This window comes from Salvia splendens, chromosome 2 (genome assembly GCF_004379255.2).
Source record: "Salvia splendens isolate huo1 chromosome 2, SspV2, whole genome shotgun sequence".
NCBI classification, from domain to species: domain Eukaryota; kingdom Viridiplantae; phylum Streptophyta; class Magnoliopsida; order Lamiales; family Lamiaceae; genus Salvia; species Salvia splendens.
Genome location: NC_056033.1, coordinates 30,152,342 through 30,173,219, shown reverse-complemented (window position 1 = coordinate 30,173,219; position 20,878 = coordinate 30,152,342). Strand labels below are relative to the sequence as shown.

The 20,878-nt window shown below is 45.6% G+C and overlaps 1 protein-coding gene across 1 annotated transcript in view; it reads left to right on the top strand.

Annotated features, from left to right (window-relative positions):
• Positions 1–16,547, top strand: part of LOC121771536 — a 48,556-nt gene extending 32,009 nt beyond the window's left edge. Inside the window, exon 2 of the mRNA XM_042168344.1 lies at positions 16,388–16,547. Coding sequence (XP_042024278.1) covers positions 16,388–16,459 — 72 coding nt within the window. The 3' untranslated portion in view covers positions 16,460–16,547. The remainder of the gene's footprint in view (positions 1–16,387) is intronic.
• Positions 16,548–20,878: the final 4,331 nt, after the last annotated feature.

Below are 20,878 nucleotides of genomic sequence, written 5' to 3'. Positions count from 1 at the left end.
CTCCATAGAGGGACCGATACCAGAAGAGATACCACTGTTGGAAGGCAACCCAAGGGAAATGGCCAACCAGGGAGATGAGGACCCGGAGATCGGGACGCTGAACGCGCATACTGAAGGAGAGCCCCCGCAAGCCATAGTCGTTACTCCAGGCCAAACCGCCTGCGATGTGAAGCCTCATGTGATCGCAATCCTGCCTACATACTGTGGGAAGAGCTATGAAGGGCCGTATGAGTTTCTTCATGAGTTTTGCAAAATTTGTAGGGCGCAGAGGAGACCGGCAGGAGCGACGGAGGATGATTATAGGCTGAAGGCTTTGCCATTTGTGCTAAAGGGGAAGCTAACACCTGGTTCATGCGCCTGCCCCCAACTCCATCGAGACTTGGGCCGATTTCAAGTCAGCATTTCTGGGCGAGTTTTTTCCGTCATCCAAGACAAGCGCGCTGAAGAGGGAAATAACTAATGTGAAGCAAGGGTATGATGAGCCCTTGAGTGATTATTGGGCAAGATACATGGGTCTTTTGGAATCGTGTCCCAACCATCGCATGGCGGACATTGAAGTACATCATACTTTCTACGAAGGCATGAACGCGGTAACCAAGGACCTGGCAAATTCATCGTCGGGAGGAAGCTTCACGCAATTGCGGGTTAGCGAAGCAAAGAGAGTCCTAAGGAAGCTACTGAATGCAAAGAAAGAGTATGACCATTCAAGGGAAGGATATAACCGAGAGCGGGCTGCTGTTGCCTCGGTTACTGATCAGGAAAATACACTGGAGCAGAAAATGGATTTGAAAATGGATGAGCTGAAGAAGTCACTTCTGAGTGCGATCGAGAAGAGCACTCCACCACCTCCCCCAGCTGGGAATTACAAGGGTGCAGAGCAGGGAAATCAAGGACCGAACTATGATCAGCCTAATGACTTCGGGAATATGGAGCAAGTTAATGCTGCGGGGTACTTCAACTCTAGTGGGCATTGGATTCAAGGTAGGCAACGGGATGCACCATGGAGGGATCATCCAAACTTCCGATGGGGTGACGGGAGCCAAAATCAGAACCAAGGTCAGAGCCAGTATAACCCCCATCCGAACCAAAACCCTAACCGTGGACCAGCGAACCCAGACTACCAGCCCAACTGGTCAGGAAGAAACCAACATTCCCAAAACCAAAACCCACAGAACCCGAACCCTGTCTATGTGCCACCCCACCAGAGAAACTTCCAAAACTTCCAAAATCAGCCAAACCCAGGACCCCAAAACCATCAGAACCAAAATCAATTCCAAGGCCAGCACCAGAATCAATATCCTCAAGATCAGTACACCCCTCCTGCCCAGTATAACCAATACCCGCCTAATCAAGGCCAGCAAAACTCCCAGAACTATCAACACCAAGGGCCAAGTCACTTCCAAAACTCGAGCAGGTCAAGGAGATCCGTTGAAGACATGATGGGTGAAATGCTAGCATCACAACAAGCATCAAAGGAGAATTGCAATCCCATAATGAGGTCGTGCAGGGGAATGCAAAAAGCCCAGAAGGAACATAAGGCTGAACATGGATATGATAATAGGCAGTTAGCTCAACTGGCCAGTTCGGTGGGTGATTTGAAGGGAAATGCAGGGAAACTCCCATCTACAGTCCAAATGCCCGAAAAGGCAAATGTGAGTAAGGTTACGTTGAGGTCGGGAACCACTTATGACGCGCCTCAACCGAAACAACCTGGTGGAGGATCTAATGGAACGAAGATAGGAGGTGATACCATTTCAGTGGATGAATTAGGGAGAACTATGCCTCGGATGAAGGATCCATTCTTCTTGGATGATACACCAAGTTTACGAGGTGAACCCGACACCCTACTGACCAGGAAGAAACCCCCTCAAGAGGTAGAACCCAGAATGGAGGCCCAGACCCAGGAACTACCCAAGAAAAACTCCAAGAAGGTTGCTGAAGAACCAGTAGAGGAAAAAAAGGGAGAAAACCGTTCCATTCCGATTTGTTACAAAGAGAAGAAAGAAGACCCGGTTGACTACTTGTCGATTTTTGGGAAGTTGGATGTCACCATACCATTCCTCCAAGCCGTTGAAGCTTACCCCCCTCTCGGAAATTCATTTAAGACTTCATAGCCGGGAGAGCCCAGAAGGATGCAAGATTATGGTGGAAGGAATAGCGTTAGCAATAGTGGCAAGAGAAGTTACCACCCAAGAGAGCCGATCCAGGTATGTTCACTTTGCCTATAACTATAGGAGATGTGAAGGTCAAACATGCAATGTGTGATTTGGGGGCGTCCATAAATGTTATGCCATTGTCTATCTATAACCGATTGAAGGGAGTTAGATTGTCTAATACTAGGGTGTTGATCCAACTGGCTGATAGGTCGTGCATAAGTCCTGAGGGAGTTTTAGAAAACGTGTTAGTAAGAGTGCATGATTTTACCTATCCTGCTGATTTTTATGTGATCAAAATGAGTGAGCATGAAGCTAGGGAATCTAGTGGAGTGTTGTTAGGAAGGCCATTTTTGAGAACGGCTAAGACAATAGTAGACATGGCCGAGGGGACAATTTGCATTGATTTCCATGGAGAGAAATTTACTTTTGATATCAATGAAGCCATGAAGAAACCGATTGATTCTGAAAATTTGTGTTATGTTGACGTGATTGACCCCCTTGTCCAAGATTTTCTTGAGACCGAACTATTGCAGGAGAAACTCCAAGCATTAGATGCTTATGAGCAGGCTGACGTCGAAGCCGCTGCATGGTGTGAAATGATCAGTAGCCAAGGGTTGACTGATGAAGAAATAGAAGTAGCAATCAAGGAATTCTGTCAGAAATCAGAGTTCACTGGAGCCGCAGGGGTTCAGCTACCAGCCAGTATAGAAGAACCATCGAAGGGAGTTTAGAAAAAGAAGGAGAGATTGAGAAAAACCCTCTACCCGAAGACACACTTCCACCTCAAGTTGAGCTGAAGAAGTTGCCACCAAATTTGAAGTATGCCTTCCTTGGAGAGGAGAACTCTTATCCAGTGATCATCAGTAGCAGCCTCACGAAAGAACAAGAGGCTAGGCTACTGACCGTGCTTGAGCAAGAACAAGAAGGCAATTGGATGGAGTCTTACAGATTTAGTGGGGATTAGCCCCGACGTCTGCATGCACCACATTAGGTTGGAGGAAGGAGCGAAGGCACATCGAGATGCTCAAAGGAAGGTAAACCCTAACATGCGAGAAGAGATATTGAAGGAGGATCTTGAAGTTGTTGTCGCTAGGGATTATCTATTCAGTACGGATAGTGAGTGGTCAGCCCGATCCACATGGTCCCAAAGAAGTCGGGCATCCAAGTAGTTCAGAATGAGAGGATGAACTGATACCCAACGCAGGCTAGTCACGGGTTGGCGAATGTGCATCGATTACCCGTAAGCTGAACAATGCGACCAGGAAGGACCATTTTTCCCCTTGCCGTTCATCGACCAAATGTTGGAGAGATTAGATGGGAAGACGTATTTCTGCTTTCTAGATGGGTACAGCGGGTATTTCCAAATTTACGTAGATCCTGAGGACCAGGGAAAGACTACTTTCACTGCCCGTTTGGAACCTATGCATACCGTCGCATGCCCTCGGCCTGTGCAACGCTCCAGGTACATTCAACGATGGTATGATGAGCATATTTTCTGATTTGATCGAGGATTGCATAGAGATATTCATGGACGATTTTACGGTTTACGGAGATTCGTTCGACTCTTGCCTTCACCATTTAGATATAGTTTTGGAGAGATGTCAAGCAAAGAGTTTGGTTTTGAACTTCAAAAGTGCCATTTTATGGTCGCCCGAAGGGATAGTTTTAGGACACGTGGTCTCAGAGAGAGGTATCCAAGTGGATCGAGCCAAGGTAGATGTTATATCCAAATTACCATTCCCTACTGATTAGAAGGGAATAAGGGGTTTTCTGGGGCACGCCGGGATTTTATCGAAGATTTATCAAGGATTTCTCCAAGATCGCCCAGCCCCTTACTAGATTGCTTCAGAATGACGTGGAATTCATCTTTGATGAGCAATGCAAGGCTGCTTTCAACCTTCTCAAGGAAAGTTGATATCCGCACCTATCATAAGGGCTCCTGACTGGAACCATCCATTCGAAGTAATGTGCGACGCCAGCGATTTTGCGGTAGGAGCCGTGCTGGGGTCAGAAGATCGACGGGAAGAGGTACGTGATTTTTTATGCGTCCAAGACTTTAAATCAAGCCCAGCGAATTACGATACCACTGAAAAGGAGATGCTAGCAGTGGTGTATTCTTCGAGAAGTTCAGTCAGGCCATATTTTGTGGGATCTAAGGTCATAGTGTTAACTGACCATGCGGCGATTAAGTATCTGATTGCCAAGAAGGAATCCAAAACCACGCTTGATCCGATGGGGGTACGTCTTGCTGCAAGAATTTGACTGGGAGGTAGAAGATAAGCGTGGAGTCGAGAACAAAGTGGCGGACCATTTAAGCAGAATAGTGCAAGATGGAAACGGTGACGAAGTGCATGATAAATTTCCAGAGGAACATTTGTGTGAGGTGATTTTGTGCCTAGAAAATTGATTGGGAAGAAGTGTTTCAAGCTTACTGGTCAGAATGATACAGCAAAAGGAAAAGAGAAGGTAGGGCAAGAGCCTTGGTACGCGGACCTGGCCAACTACCTGGTAACTGGAGAGCTTCCAGAAGTGCCAAGTGTTACCAAAGCCCCAAAGAATGAAGATCAAGAGTGAAGCGAAATACTACTTTTGGGACGACCCCTATTTGTGGAGGGTAGGGTCCGATCAAGTGATAAGGAGGTGCATTCCTGACTGGGATCAGCGAGATGTTTTGACCCACTGCCATTCGTTAGCATGCGGAGAACATTTCGGGTCCAAGAAGACGGCTAGGAAGATTTTGGATAGCGGCTTTATTGGCCAACCCTCAACAAAGATGCGTACGAGTTTTGCAGAAGTTGTGAGCGTTGCCAACTGACCGGTGGAATATCTGCCCGGGATGAAATGCCACAGGTACCCGTAATAGTTTGCGAGTTATTCGACATATGGGGAATGGATTTCATGGGGCCTTTCCCTTCATCCTATGGGAATCTGTATATCCTAGTTGCTGTAGACTACGTCTCCAAATGGGTGGAAGGCAAGGCCACAGGCACGTGTGAAGCCAAGGAAGTGGCCAAATTCTTAAAGAGTCATATCTTCAGCCGATTCGGTGTGCCCAGGGCGATCATATCCGATCAAGGTACACACTTCTGTAATCGCACAATTGAAGCTTTAATGAAGAAATACGGTGTGCACCATAGACTATCCAGCCCTTACCATCAGCAAGCAAATGGTCAAGCAGAAATCTCTAACCGCGAAATAAAGAAAATTTTGGAGAAGACGGTGAACACTTCTAGGAAGGATTGGAGTGTCAGGTTAGAGGATGCTCTCTGGGCGTATCGAACAGCCTACAAGACTCCCATAGGCATGTCCCCTTACCGGATTGTCTTTGGAAAGATGTGCCATTTACCAGTTGGAATCGAGCATCGAGCATACTGGGCAGTACAGAAAGTGAATATGGATGCTACAGCCTGTGAAGAGGAAAGGAAGCTGCAACTGCAGGAGCTTGAGGAACTTAGATTGGAGTCATTCGATTCCGCCATGTGGTACAAAGAACGAACTAAATTATGGCATGATCGAAATCTAAGGACTAAGGAGCTCCATGTTGGCCAGAAAGTACTACTCTTCCAGTCAAGATTAAAGCTTATGCCAGGGAAACTCAAGTCCAAATGGACAGGACCTTACATCATAACTGCACTCCGGTCCAACGGGGCAGTAGAAATTTCAGGGAGTTTTTCTAACTCTGAACCTTTCATAGTAAATGGGCATAGGTTGAAAATATTCAGGGATAATAGCGAGGTGGGTGTAGTGGATGAAATTCCACTACAGCCACTTACATCGGTTTCATACTGATCAGTAAGATAGGAATTTGGAATTCCGCGCGGCCAGTTTCCCTTTGAGAATAGTATGCATATACTGGCCAAGTTGAATTCCAAATTACCTAAGAAAGTTGTAAATATTGTAAATACGTAATTAATATTTGCACGCTAGATAATTCCTAAAAATCCAAAAAAATATTTTCGGGCCTTAATTTTAATTTGAAGTGCGCAATAACCAAAGGATTGCTTATCTGGTGCTATTTCAAAATGTTATTTAAGTGCCCATTTAAATTAGTCTCTTTTTTTAGGCAAGTAGAGGAGGAATTATGGAAAGGACGAAAATTTGAATTAAAGCTTGTGCAGCTTTTGCAGGGTGGCAGCAAGAGAAATGGCGCGTGAGCAGAGGGAAAAGACGCGCGGACCAATCAGAGGCCAGCAACCTCAACCGCCCTTCCCGTCTGAAACGTCGCGACCGGCTACCGCTAAAAACCGGTTACAACCACCTGCAACTGCTCTCTCTCACCCGAATTAAACTTACCGTCTCAACCCTTTCCCCTCACAAACCCTCATTTTCAATTCGCTTTCAAGAAATCCTTGTCCATCTCTCTCGCGGAAACATCATTCTCAACCATCAACCCTAACTTTTCACCACTAAATCGCAGATTTCCACTCATGGGGAAGAAAGCTTTCACCCGGAAAATCAAACCGCGCCACCAAGAAACCCAGGAGGCGCAACCACAGCAAAATCCACCGCCACCAGCACCGACCGCTCCGCCACCACCTATGATCTCCATGGATGCCATGATGGCATTTCTTCGTCAACAGGACCCTACTCGGGACTGGACGGCGGCATTGACTGGTTTTGATCAAATAGGGGGCGTAGGAACCACACCCAGTGAACTCCCGCCTGCGCCGGACAGTCATTCAGCAGATTCAGTACCGAATTCGGCAGAGCTCGACGCTATCACCGCACATTACGACTCCGACTCTGAGGAGCGTACGAAAAAGTCGAGTCAAGGCAAGACAACTCGAAGGAACAGCGAAAACGCCCGAAGCGGAGCCGGTAGTTCAAGAAGTGAGAAGGCCGGAAATAGATTTGAATGAATCGGCCAGAAAACAAGGCCTAATGACAGACGAAGAATTTGACTCGATTCTGAACAGGGTCAACCAGAGAGAAGAGGACACTGCACCAATGGCTGAGGGTCTAGACCTCGCATTGGGGGCAGTAGGAAACAGGGAGAAAGCCACATCAGGAGACATACCGGAAGGCCGACCTTTCCAGTTGGTAGGAGGGGAAGGAGAAGCACCGAGTAAAGAAAAAGAGCCAGTAGATCCCCGAGTAGAAGTAGGGGATGGTAGAATGCAGGAAGGAGAGGAGGAAACAGCTGCAGAAACCAATGAACCAGAACCGGTGGCACCTCCGGTAGTGAAGCCCAAGCCCATAAAGCGGGAACTGGTGGTGAAAGCAGACCCCAAGGCAGACTCGCCCAAACCGCGGAGAATTTCGCAGAGATACTTGGGAAGGTGGGCAGCTAGTAGGGATCAGCCGAACACAGCGGCAGATCCCGTGGAAATCTTGAGTGAAGCTGAGGAGGAAGCCAGGTACCAGATGGAAAGAAAAAGGAAAGGAAAAGCCGTTGTGAAGAACAAGCCGAGCACCAAGAAACCACATGTCGTGAACACTGGCATAGTGATCACCGAGGCTGCTCAGAGGACCCCATCCAGCCAACAAGAGCAGAGTGATAGTGAGTATGAGATCAGTGAAGAATCTGAATCCGATAGCGATACGACCATGGAAGATGAGGAGTACAAGGAGCAGCAACTCCCTAACGATCATCGGGAGCTATTGCATCCACCTGCAGAACCACTCCGATATAAGCGTTGGACGGTGGAGCTCACAGATGACGCGGTGGAGGGGATGCAATTTTTTGACTCCAAGGAGCTCCAATCCGTCTATCGCACCAAGAACGCAAAAGGCAAGAAGGTTAAGTGTGGAAAGGTAATTCATCTCCCCTCGTTAGATGAATTGAAGGTTCGGGAATCGTTTCTCGCCCTTTTCCACGAATTGGGTTTTGAATGGCTGTTAAGGAATGAGAATTTGAATGTTCCGGTCGATTTGGCCAAAGAATTTTTCGTGACCTTTCGATTCAAGGTCACAACAGATTTGGATGTAGAGTGCATCAGTTTCAGAGTATTTGGAGGAGAGATTAGGATGAGTTTGATTAAATGGACTGTTCGGCTAGGGATATGCAGTTTGGAGGAGGCCATAGGGCCCGAGTGGAGAGATAGGGAGCGGGGGATTCCCCGCAGGCATGTGGAATTTGAGTGGGAAGAGCTTACTCACCCCGGGGCAGGACAGTTCCAGTCCACTATCTCCCGATCTATCCATCTCAACGATCCTAATCTACGCCTGGTTCAACTCTTCTTGGGTTACAACCTTTTAGGACAGTCGAATTCGGCAGTCCGGACATCGATGACGGAATTGTATCTTTTATGGTGTGCCAAGAGAGGCAAGAAGTTGCACTTAGGGTTCTGGACTGCATACACATGTCACCTCATCGCTACCCACCCAGCACGGAATATTTCCCTCTGCCATATATTGGGAATCTTTGTGAGAAACAACGTCTCCGTTTCAGAGGACGAAGACTTAACCCCCTTGACGATGGTGGACGCCCCAGGATTGTTTGATACCCCCCTATTCGTCCGGACGAATGCGGTGTACATGAGGCAAGGCGTGCCACACTTCTACGCGATGGGAGAGGAAGCTGCACCCACTGCTCGGTTGGCAGCAGCTCATGAAGCACCGGCACACGACCAGAGACAAGAGGGGATGGAAGAAGCTGTGGAGAAGATAGCGGAGGGAAGCAGACAGATAAGGGCAGAAATGATCGGATTGGCATCGGACCAGGAACAACGTCAAGCCAGAATGGAGAAAGAAATGAATGAAGTTAGAGAGGAGAATAAGAAATTGAAAGCAGAGATGGTCAAGCTAGCAGCAGTGATGGAAAGGATGTTGGAGAGATCTGCAGAGCAGAAGACATTGGCTCAAAAGCAAGACGCTATGGAGGCGTTAGTGACTACTTTGGGAGAGGAAAACCATCGATTGATCACGGAGATGGGCCGGATGGCATCCGTGATAGATGCGTTGTTGGAAGAAGTGACCAGCCGGAAGAAAGAACAAGCTACAGGAACAAGCGGCCATGGAGGCCAGGACGATGAGACCCACCCACCAGAGACAATGATAGACGAGCCCGAGGAAGAGAACGCCGAGGTGCCGGCAGCAGCCGAGGAACCGGCGAAGGAGAGTGAGGATCACACTGGAACGGAAGAGGAACCCCTGGAAAAGCAGCCTACACCACCTGCCCCACGGAGGAGCAGGAGACTTCGCTAAGACCACCCCCATCTGACCAGTTAGTTTTTCTTTTTATTTTCTCGTTTTTAGCTTTTCGTTTTTAATTGTGTTTTGTGTGTCTAGGTAGTATAATTTCTGTTTGTGCGCAAACCCGTTCGTAACACTTAGCCTATTCTATAGTCTAAGTGTGAGAAGTTAAGGGTTTGTCTTTTGGCGCATGTGTTTGTGTTTTCTGTTTTTCGTAAGCATGTTAACTCACACTTAGTCCGTTGCACGGCCTAAGTGTGAGGAGTTTTGTGTATATATGTGTTTTGTTGGTTGCTGTTTAGGTTTCCAAAATCTCACACTTAGCCTATTCCATAGTCTAAGTGTGAGAAGTTTTAGTTTTATTTTGTTGTTTTTGTCTGTTTGTCTATGTGTCCATCATACTGGCCATTACCTTTTCCACTTCACAGCCCTATCTGAGGGCAGACACTTGTGAAGTGGGAGGGGGGACGCAATGACCAGTATGATGAGTATGTGTATATGTGTAGTTTTTATGTTCGTGCTTGTGTTAGTGTCTTGTTAGGTTTAGTTTTTTTTATATTATTTTTGTGTGTTGATTGGGCTTAAAACTCAACCGTCTTGAGCTGACGGTGAAGGGAACTGAGGGAGATAAGACGTGCTGGAAAACCGAAACCACCCTCCCTAGTACCTCCTAGTCAGGATAGATGATGTGAGTATGAGAGAAAAGCCCATACTTAGAGCCAAGCGCGAAAGCCCTCTTAAAATGTGAGTTATAAGCTTTAAGTGGAACCACTTTCCACATATATGGAAAAGAAAGAGAGGCTGCCACAAATTGCCTAGGAGGAAGTGACCACGGGTAGCAAAGACTGAAGGCAGTAGGAAACCCCCCATCTGAAAAAAAAAACCACCCTTAGAACCTTTTTTTTTTCCTAACTCTTTTACCCAGATAAATACCCCTAGCCACTGGGACTGTGTGTGTGCAAAGCATGAGGCGAATGAAGCCTACTGGCCAGAAAGATGTACAAGAAAACAGACTCCAGCTGGGCAAGAAGGTTCGGAAGAAAAATCGACCAGGGAGTTATCCCGGGTCCACAAAAAGAAAAAAAAGGGGAGAAGAAGAAGGAATAAGGGTGGCGAAGCCACATAAAAAAAAAGAAGAGAGAGAGAAGAATGTGGAGAAAAATGGTCAGAAACTTGACCACAAAAAAAAGAGAAGGAATAAGGGTGGCAAAGCCACAAGATGATACTGAACAGTTGGAGACCCTAGCCAGAAGCGCCAGCTAAAAAGCAACTGATCAGAAGCCTAATGCACACAGTTCCCCCGCACCAATAAAATAGAAATTTTGAAAACTTAGAGCCTTAGGAACATCTACCCCAAAACACTGCAACCCAATAGCCCCATTACAAGCCTTAAAGACCTTCAGTAGCTGCACGTGAGATCCAAGTCCGAAGCAAGCGTGTTTGAGCATATTGAGAGAATGCGGTCCCAACATTCCTGGTGAGGTATGAGAGACCGAGTGAATCTAGTGTTTGGCCGAGAGTTTGGGCGATCTTGACAAACGGATGTACTGACCAGGAAGGAATGGGGGGTGGCAGGAGTTCAAGGCTGTCTAAGGCCGGATTGCACCAGATCCCGAGGTAAGGGATGGTTGAAAATATAGCCCAAATCTTTGTGTTTCGGTTTTAATTGTGTTTGTGTGTTTGTGTGTTTTTTTTTCTGTGTTTGACCAAGTGTTTTTTTTCTTTGCGTCGTTGTAGTATAGAGTCTAGTTTAGGTAGAGTCGGTCAGGGGAGTAACCAGGCTAGAATTCGACTTATTCGTTTTTGTTTGTTCTTCACGCTTGAGGACAAGCATGTGTTAAGTGTGAGCAGTTTGATAAGTCGTATTCTAGGCCTAGGTTACTGGTCAGTATGATGTGCGTAATTGAATTATATCTGCAAAAACTAGTTGCTTAAGCGTGCAGGGTAAGCATTCTAGCCAGTAGGCAGAGTTTCAGACACTTCAAGTGAAAAGGGCGTCAGGACGATTACGTACTGACCAGTATACATGCAAATATGGCTCGAGATGGAGAAGGAGGATAGCTGGGACTGCTCAATCACAATTAAGGGCAAAGAAGTCATCTCACCGCAAGGTCTTACCCTAAAAATCAAGGGTAAGCCTCCCTATAAAAGGAAGCCACTTGGAGAGAAGAAGATTATTATCAACGGGAATCACCAAGAATCATCATCATCACTCTTAGGTAGAATTCTCTCGGAGTTCAGTCCTTCAGCCCAATCCAGAATCTCATTCCTCGCCACTGCCATGGTCACTTGAAGATCTAGATGTTCCCGGAGTTCCAGATCGTCCGTTCCAGCCAGCAGAACCGTAGTTAGAAATATCATCGCCCGGAGTGGCAAAACACTTTTATTCGTTTTCGTAGTTTAATTTACTTGCTTTCCTTACGTTGGATCTGTGTTTGCTTTCGGATATTTTCTGTTTTTGAAGTACTTGTGGAAGATCCGAACGTGTTTAAGATATGAAGTTGATTTCCGTTTCAGTTATGGTGTTGATTTCTTTTCCTTCCTTTTCCGCCTAGTTAGCTTAGATCTAAGGTTCTTTGGTGTTTTAAGTGCTGAATCTTTTCCTTCCTTGTTCCGTCAAAATTTCCTTAGTTAAACGTAGAACTGTTTGATCGTGAGTGAATCGCTGCATGTGAAGTCTTGTTTGAGTTCGTTTTCGTTTTCCTGCTGACCAGTACGCGGAGTTGCATTTTCTGAGTTTTGATTTCAGATTTGGTGTTCTTATTTGTGGATCTGTGTTCGCGAATTGATAAACTGTGTTTCCGTGTTGAATCTGGAAGTATTTTCTGATTTTAATTTGTGTTGTTGAGGAAGATGATGTCCCTGTCTAATGTTGGGGACCACTTTGCTTTTTAGATGCTTTTTGCTTTTTGTCCTTTACTTTTAGTTATAACCTGCAGATCTGTCAGCCTAGTCACCATGTCTACCACTACCCTCTGAATATTCTGTCTAGCCCAAAATAGAATCCCGTACCTTCCAAATATTTTCTGTTACAAAAATGTCTCCCTATTTCCACGTACACAGCTGCACCCCTACACTTCTTTCCCCATTCTAGTCAGTAGGAAATTTCCTTTAAATTCTTGCCTAGGTAGAAACTCAACCCGAGCGTGGTAGCTAACCTAACCATCCAGAATATCACCACAATAGTTTTAACGCACCATCTCTGTGGGATTCGACCCTTACCACCACTATACTGATCAATAGAAGTGGGTTGAGGAATTTTTGAAACCAGGGTCTAGGCTTAGTTAGGATCGCTATCCTGACCAGTAGGATATATCCTTGCTTGAACGACACCTAAACACCCTGAGGAGAAAAACCCATCGTTTCAAAACCCTACCAGAATCTATGGGTGTAGATCTTTCTGTTGTTGCTGATAGTCGTACAGAGGGGGAATCCCCTGTTTTGGAAAAGTTTGGAGGGGGGGAAACCCCAGTTGTTGGTAGTGATGTTCCAGAGGGCGACGAAGCCCTAAATTATGATAGAAAATTAGCGGGGGAAACCCCAGAAGTGGTTGAGGGCGCCGAAGCCCTAACTGTTGAGGAAGATGTCAAAGAGGGGGAAACCTCTGAGAAGTCCGTGGGTATTGAAGCCCACGTTGAACAAGAGTTGGTTGGGGTAGAGTCCCCTGTTTATCTCAAGGGGGCGACCCCTTTTATGTCTGATAAGGGAGAAGCCCTCGTTGCTGATGCTGAACAAGAACCCGGCAGCGACGGGATGACTATGATGGTAGATCTGACTGATGTCCCCGTTGGGACCGATTCACCAGTTAACGCACGGGAAGCAAGGAAGCAAGCTCGTCGAGGTTTACGAGATGAAATAGAGGAACACGTCCCGCGGACAGAAGTAGGGTCGCTGGATCTAGAGCCTGCAGCTCCTGACCAGGTAAACTCTCCTAGACCTACTGATGGGGAGAGCGACAAGGAGGAGCGCCGACACGCGGTCGAGAGGAAGAGGAAAGGAAAACAGATTGCTCCTTTCTCGACCAAGAAAGCAAAAGGAAAGTCCGTTGAACCCTCTCTCCCTCCACCTGCTAAGGTACCGTACGCTGCTGAGTCCGGAAGCCCTGATGGGTCCAGTGACTCCGAAGAAGAACAAGAGGTGGAACTCAACTTTGAGCCGAAAGAAATCTGGATTACTAAAGAGCTGTTGAACGAGATGAGGAAGTTCGCGGACTCAAAACGCACAGCAATATACACGGAGAAGAGTGGTTTAGGAAAGGTTGCTAAGTCCGGGAAGATGTATGACTCGGCGGAACTAAAGGAGATCTCGAGCAATGATGAATTTCGGGGGTATACAGAGGCAATCGGCTTTGACTGGTTGCTAAAGCATAGCACCCTTGAGGTTCCGATAGACTTGGCCCGGGAATTTTTCTCAACTTTTCGGTTTAAATCTACCACCAACTTGGATGCCGATTCCATTAACTTCCGGCTCTTCACCGAAGAACATGTGATGAGCATTCGTGAGTGGACCTTACGGATGGGTCTGCTGACGCGTACAGAAGATGACGAAAGATTATGGAACGAGAGAATGGTCGGCCCACCAAAGTTCACGCCAGGTTTCAAAGCGCAGAGCGCATGGGAGTTCTTGACCCACCCGAGGGTGGGTCAATTTAAAACTAGGTTTTCGAAGGCCCACCATATCGAGAACAGGATCCTGAGGTTCGCCCAAACCTTCATTAGCTATAATCTGATGGGCACAACTAACAACGCATTGACGACTCCCGACTTATACTTTACCTGGTGCATGGCCACGGGTGTACGTGTCCACTTGGGCTACTGGTTAGCCCAAGCCTGCCACCAAGTAACTGCCAACCCTTCCCAGCATCTATAAACATGCCATCTTCTCGGGGCTTATCTACAGCGGAATGTGATCATGAAGATCCACAAGTCCTGCCGAGAAGTGAAGATGTGTCTACCCCCAGAGGTTTTCAACATGGATTACTTCTTCAACAAGGGGCTGCTAATCACGCACGAGAGGGATGTCTGTTTTTATGAAGTTGGTAAGTCGGAAGCCCAGATCAAACAGGAGCAAGAGGTGGCGGGGGTGACAGAAATTGCTGATGTGGATGCATCCAGAGAGTCAGTCGTGGAAGTGGAAGTGATGAGGAAGGAAGTCGGATGGATGAGATCCGAAATTCAAAAGGTGAGGGAAGAGATCGTGGCCCTACGGGGTAAAGGGAAGGACAGTGTTGGGGCTGAGGGAGTCCGGAAAGAAGTTGTCGGAGTAAGAACGAAGATCGACAAAATGAAAACGGAAGTCAGGAAGGTTAGGGAGGAAATGGTGGCCCTCAAGGGGCGCATTTCTGATCTGGTGGAGACATCATCCAGATGTACTGAGAGGATGACGGAAGGTGTCGCATTAATAATGTCGATGATGAAGTGATTGCGCGAGAAATTTCCGGACGCACCAAAGTCACTTCCTGGATCCAGTGGCGGAACCACGGCGCCAAGTCCAGGAAGTTTATCTATCCAGAAGCCGCCACAAGTCACCAAGCCTCTGACCATCCTGTCTTCTGCTAGACCCGTGACTTTAAAGAAGACCGTACCCAGACAGACAGAAGAGAGGACAGAGAAGCCGGAATCGCCGGCAAGAAAGAAGGCTAAAGTGACCCAACAGGCCGTGCCGCCCAAGTCTGGCTCCCAAGGGGGCCAGACCCCGAATTAATTCCCCACAACCCAAGTAACTTTTACTTTTCATCTTTTATTGCTTTCTGTTTTTGTTTTTCTGTTCCAGTATGCTTGTTCTGTACTTATCTGTTGCAATTTCTCACACTTAGCCCATTCTTTGGTCTAAGTGTGAGAAGGGGTTGTGCCGTTTTCGCATGTTTGGTTTTAGTTGTTGAACTTTCTCCCACTTAGCCCGGTGTACGGTCTAAGTGTGAGAAGTTTGTTTTGTTTTTAGCATGTTGTTTGTCCGTTTTGTGGTCTGTTTTGTGTTGTTCATACTTCTCTGTTTCCCCCCTTCACTAGGATAGCTTGGGGACAAGCTTGAGTGAAGTGGGAGGGGGAGAGAATAGGTGCAGTATGTAAATAAGAGTCTTAGAGTCTTCAGTTTTTTATTATTATTTTATTTTTGCGTGTTGCATGAGCTAGTGGATACAATAAGGCAAAAATTCCCTTAGTAAGAGCAATTGAAGAAAGGATACACGTCAACTTTGATGCCCTTTTCCTTAATAAACCAAAAGCGGTTTGGATGAAGTGAGGACGATAGAGGATGCTTTAGATAACCTAGCTGTGCAGCCCTACTATAAAAGTGAGTTATAAGCCTAAACACTTTGAGCTAACATGTAAAAAATGGGCAGCCACTTGATGCTTAGGGAGTAGAGTACAAAGGAGGAAAAATGGGTTATGGAGGAATAAGCTGGACGAAGTCCAGAACTGTTGGTATAAGCTGGACAAAGTCCAGGAAAAGAAGGTATAAGCTGGACGAAGTCCAGGGGAGGAGAAAATTGAAAAAAAAGGGGAGGTATAAGCTGGACGAAGTCCAGGGAAAAAATAAATAAAATTACCTGACCTAGAAAAAAAAAGAGATGATAGAAAGGAGAAACTCTCGTAACCCAACGCATCAGTGGTGTAACTTTAACTTTGGAGCGTTTTGGTCCTAACATCCCTGGTGAGGAATGAGCGATCGAGCGAACCTAACCGCTCGGAAATCCATAGGCTTCTTGACAAACTGACGGACCGTTTAGGTCGACGAAGGAAGAGGGAGGATTTGAAGACTGTAGACAATCATAGAGAACTTAAGCTTGTGGCGACCGTTGCCTAAAAGTTGAAACTAGTGCATGCTTATTTGTTGTGTTTTGTGTTCTTTGTGTGTTATTTTTTCTTTTTTGAATCTATAGTTGTCTAGGTCTAGGAGTCTGTTTTTGTGTTAGTGTCTTGTTTATAGAGTCGTTCTTGGGAACCGTGCATTGAAATTCACCTTATTTTTTTTTCTTGTCTTTCATACTTGAGGACAAGCATGGTTTAAGTGTGAGCAGTTTGATAAGGCTAATTTCATGCATAGGTCTAGGGGAAAAATTCGTGAATTTACAGGGTCTAACACTTGTTTTAAGCCAGGTGTGTAGAAGGAATCCGCCAGGTCCAGGAAGGAAAGACGGTAATCACACGCCCGAGGAAACTGGCGGATAAGTGAACAATGTTCGAAAAATAGCTTGACGGAGGAAACCTCGGCGTTGAATGGTAGAATAGAGATTTCTACGAAGACTCTAGAACGTTATGTCTGCATCTATAAAAGGGAGAAACATGCACGTTGGAGGGATCTTCTCGGTTGGAGGCCTCGCTAACAGCCTGTAGCTTAGTTCACTTTTCACACACTTGGGTTCTTTTCGTGGGGAGATTCAGGGTGACGCACTTTGGGTTCACATCTAGCTTTTTCACGTTTTCGATTGGGTTGTAACACCGTCCTTCTGTGGGGCGAAGAAACAATTTAATTTCCGCTTTTGTACTTTGCTGATTTCACCGAGCTTCGTTGTTCGAAGCTCGGACCTCTGGTTGTTTTTACCATTTATTCCGTATTTTATGCGAGTTTTATTTTCAGTTATGTCGATGATGTTGATTTCTGGTTTTGCTGCTATGATCTTCTGGAATATGAGTTAGTTTACTTGTTTTGGATGCGTTTCGCAATTGTTTTCTGAATTTATGCAGGTTGTGGTTGGATTTAGGTGATCGGAGTCTGTTTGTTGATGAATCGGAGAGTTGAGTTCGCTGGTGTTGTGGAGATGTTTGTGATTGTTTGAATTCGGAGTTGATCGGAACAAATCTGTGAAAACCGGAGTTATAGAGTCGATTTTGTCTGTTGTTGGGTTCGGATCGCTTGGATCCGGAGTGGATTAAGCATCCGACGTGAATCTGAGCAAGATTGATTAAATTTCATGCCTAGTTTACGTGTTTTCATTTCATTTCGTCTAGTTTACGCAGATCTGATGTATTTCCGGTTCATGGTAAGTTTCCAGCATCCAAATCTTTATATTCTGTTCGAATCCAGATATATGCTCTTCTTTCTCCATTTGTGTGCTTGAATCGGTTAGGAAATTTAATGTCGTTGTTAGTTGGAGCATAAGTTTGTTATTTGCAGCTTTGGCCGTACTTACTATATTTGGAGTCATGGTCCCCGCCGTTTTATTCTCTCTGTCTAGTCTTAATTAGTTAGGCGTTTACTCAATCTAGGAAGTAAAATGTGTCACTTAGTATTGAAGTCTGATTCTATTTTCCTTTCCGTGTCCTAGGTCTAGCATTTACATTTCGTGCCTAGGTCTAGAGGTAGTTAAAATTCTCAACCCTTTTGCGTGACAGCAGCCGCTTGTTTCCAGTGTCTCTAAGCACTACTTCACGAATCCATCTTCTTGGATCGACCCCGCTTCTCCATACTAATTTATAGTATTCGGGTTGAGGGATTTATTTTTGAAGGGGAGTCGAGTGTGTCCAACGACAAAAACACTATTGTTCTCTTGAGTTCCTGGACCTGGTGATCCGGTGGATTTAAGGAGCGTGGTGTCTTGACCGAGCACTTGCTTTAGTTTTCTCTGTGCACACTTGACTTACTATCACTGCTTACATAGCACCACCTTCAGCTTCCAAGAGAACTTTCACAAAACCATGCATGTCTCCTTGCACACTATAGTCGGGGAGCTTATGCCAAATGTATGGCCGCGAAGCCTCTCGGTCCACCTTTTCCAAGGCGCCGGTAATCCATCAATCAATCTTTTAAGCACGGTGGATCGCGACTAATGGGGGAATTAAGAAGCGGGGAAGAAGGGGTAGCAATCAAGGAAGTACGACATATAGATCAAAAGACGAAACTTCATTATCAACTCAAAGTCTAAATTACAGAGCAACATAGTGCGAAAAGAAATAGCTTGACGAATTAACGAAAAACATAGAAATTCGTAAAACTTAGAGTAGCGGAAGCAATTGAGAGTTTGACTACTACTATGTAAGAGGACACAGTAGCAACCGGAATATTTATTGATTAAAATCTTGGCTCATTGCTCAACATCCTCCGCCTCCCGTCCTCGCTCAACCTGCACATAGGGAAAACATATGCAGGGGCTGAGTACTTGATGCACCCAGTGAACTCATGCCCAAAATACATTTATCGTTTAAGTTATGTCAAGCCATCATTGAGTGAAACTCGGGTTTTACTTTAAAAGGGCCGAGAGACACTAAAATCATTCCTTAAAATAGTGTCCGTGCGGACAATCGTCATCCTCCATCATGTACCATATCTGAACCATCATGTGAAACGAGAATGTGGCCACAAACTCGATCACTGGACCGGCCGACCTAAGGGACGGCTCACGATCCCCATCAGTGCACTAGCCTAAGTAGGGCTGAGACCCTAGTTAGACCCGAATTCGTTAACCATCAAAGTCTAGTAGAACAATATTCTAGTAGACAATCAGATAGGCAATTCAAAAACATAAAATACGGCATGACAAAGTATTTTAAACCACCCTTATTTCACCATAAACATATCATTTCAAATAAAAGAGTTTAAGTAATAAAGCCCACCTCAAAAGCTTAGAGTTTTCCTTAGTAGCTTCTCTTTCCGACCTTAGCGGCTGTGCAAACCACCTTTTCGGAAAATACATAAAGTACCCATCAAATCTCGGTAACGAAGATATTTAGAATGCATGCACTCTAAGTAAAATCCTTTAATTCGTTTTATCGGTTTTTCGTGCGTTTTCGATTATTCGGCGGCCGCCCAAGGCGTCGCGTGCGACGCCGGTCGGCGGCTTACGCTCGTTCTTTCCTCCGTTGGCTCCTCGTATTTTCCATGACGTCGAAATAAATTTCTAAAAAATTTATTTAAGCGCGTTCTTAAATGATCGCAACTATTTCTATTCGAAAATATTTTATTTCGGACTTGGGATAAAATTATTCATCCTCCAAAATATTTCAGAATTAATTAAATAATTTCCCGCGATTTAATATAATTGACGGCTCAAAGTTTTATTTACTTAGCCCACCTTATTCCTCCAACTAAGATTAGGAAGCCCAAAAAATTAAAGAAGGCCCAACTTTTAAAAAACAATAGCCTCCCTATAATAAAACAAGGCCCAATCAAAACAAAAAAAACAAAAGAGGCCCAAGCTTTTTTCTCTACCCACTCCACGTCTCTCTCTCCCTCTAACTTCTTCCTAATTCTAAAAAAAAAAAACATCCCCAAATTGAGAACTTCCGTCACCCATCGTCTTCTCCGAATCTCACCCACGCCATCGCCAGTCGACTGCACAGCGCTGCTGCTGTCAATGTTCCGAGCATCCCATGCCGTCGTACGCCGTGGAATCACCGTGGATGAACAGCAGCGCCGCGACTGGCGCCTCGCCGTCGCTACCATGCAGCAACATCTCGCCATCGCCACCGCTGCCATTCCGCCATCATATGCGATTCGTCGCTGTACCCGTCGTGAGTCGAACGCGCCGCCTGGAGTCAGCCGCCGCTGCTGCTCGCCGACGGTTGCTGCTGCCACGGGGAGGAGCCGCTGCTGTTACCGGCCGCTCGCCGCTGCCGGCAGCTTCCTCTTCCTCGGAAACACTCCGAACCACCCCGAATCAACCCGCAAATTACGTTCTCAATACAAAGTTAAGTTCTTTCGTGGCTTCGACTAAGTACGGCGATGTTCGATTAGTTCTTTGTTGTTAACTTGTTTGAATTGATTATAAGAGTGAATGCATGAACAACATGTAAGAATTAGCTACTACAAATTAATGCTTTGGGATTGGAAAGGGATTATACCTCTAAATGGTTGGACTTGGTGTTGAATGGGCAAGAATGGTGGAAATTCCTCTTCCTTCTCTCTCTCTCGGCTCTCTCTACTTCGGCTCTCCCTCTCTCTTTTTTTTTCTTTGTGAAGTGTAAATTGTGAGGAGTTAGAGAAGAGGTTACATGAAGAAGTAGTCGGTGACTCTTGGTTTGTAGGTTTAATGGTGGAAGATGGAGAGTGGAGAAGTTGAAAGGGTGAGAGTCTTCCGAAGGGGGGGGTGATCGGCCGAGAGGGAGGAAGAGGAAGGAAGAAAAGGGTGTTGGGCTTGTTCCCACATTCTCGGAAATGTATTGGGCTCAACATATACTTTTTTTAATTAGTTTGGGTTCATGTAGTTGAAAGCCCAAGTTTATAATATTATTAATTAGTTAGATTCTTAAATAGTTAGGGCCCAAGCCATTTTTTTATATACTCATTGGACTCTAATTTAATTTGAGAAGCCCAAATATAAATATACGTACCTTAAATTCTCGCATTTCTTTCGATAATAAAAATTTACGGAAGCTTTATTAAATTTCGTTATCTTGTTCTTCCCAAAAATATTAAAGACGCCTAACGTCACAACTTATATTTGGTGTTGTTCCAAATATAATTTCTTCGATCGTTCCTCGATTTACGCGCGTCATCCTTCCATAAAAAAAATTTCATCCCCCACATCTCATCCATTATGCTAAATATAGCAATATCGTCATCATTATTTCAATGAGACTTTCGACATGTCTCCCAAAGTTCCTCAATTAAATAAAAAGGACGTTCCAAAATCACATCACCACGTAAAAACC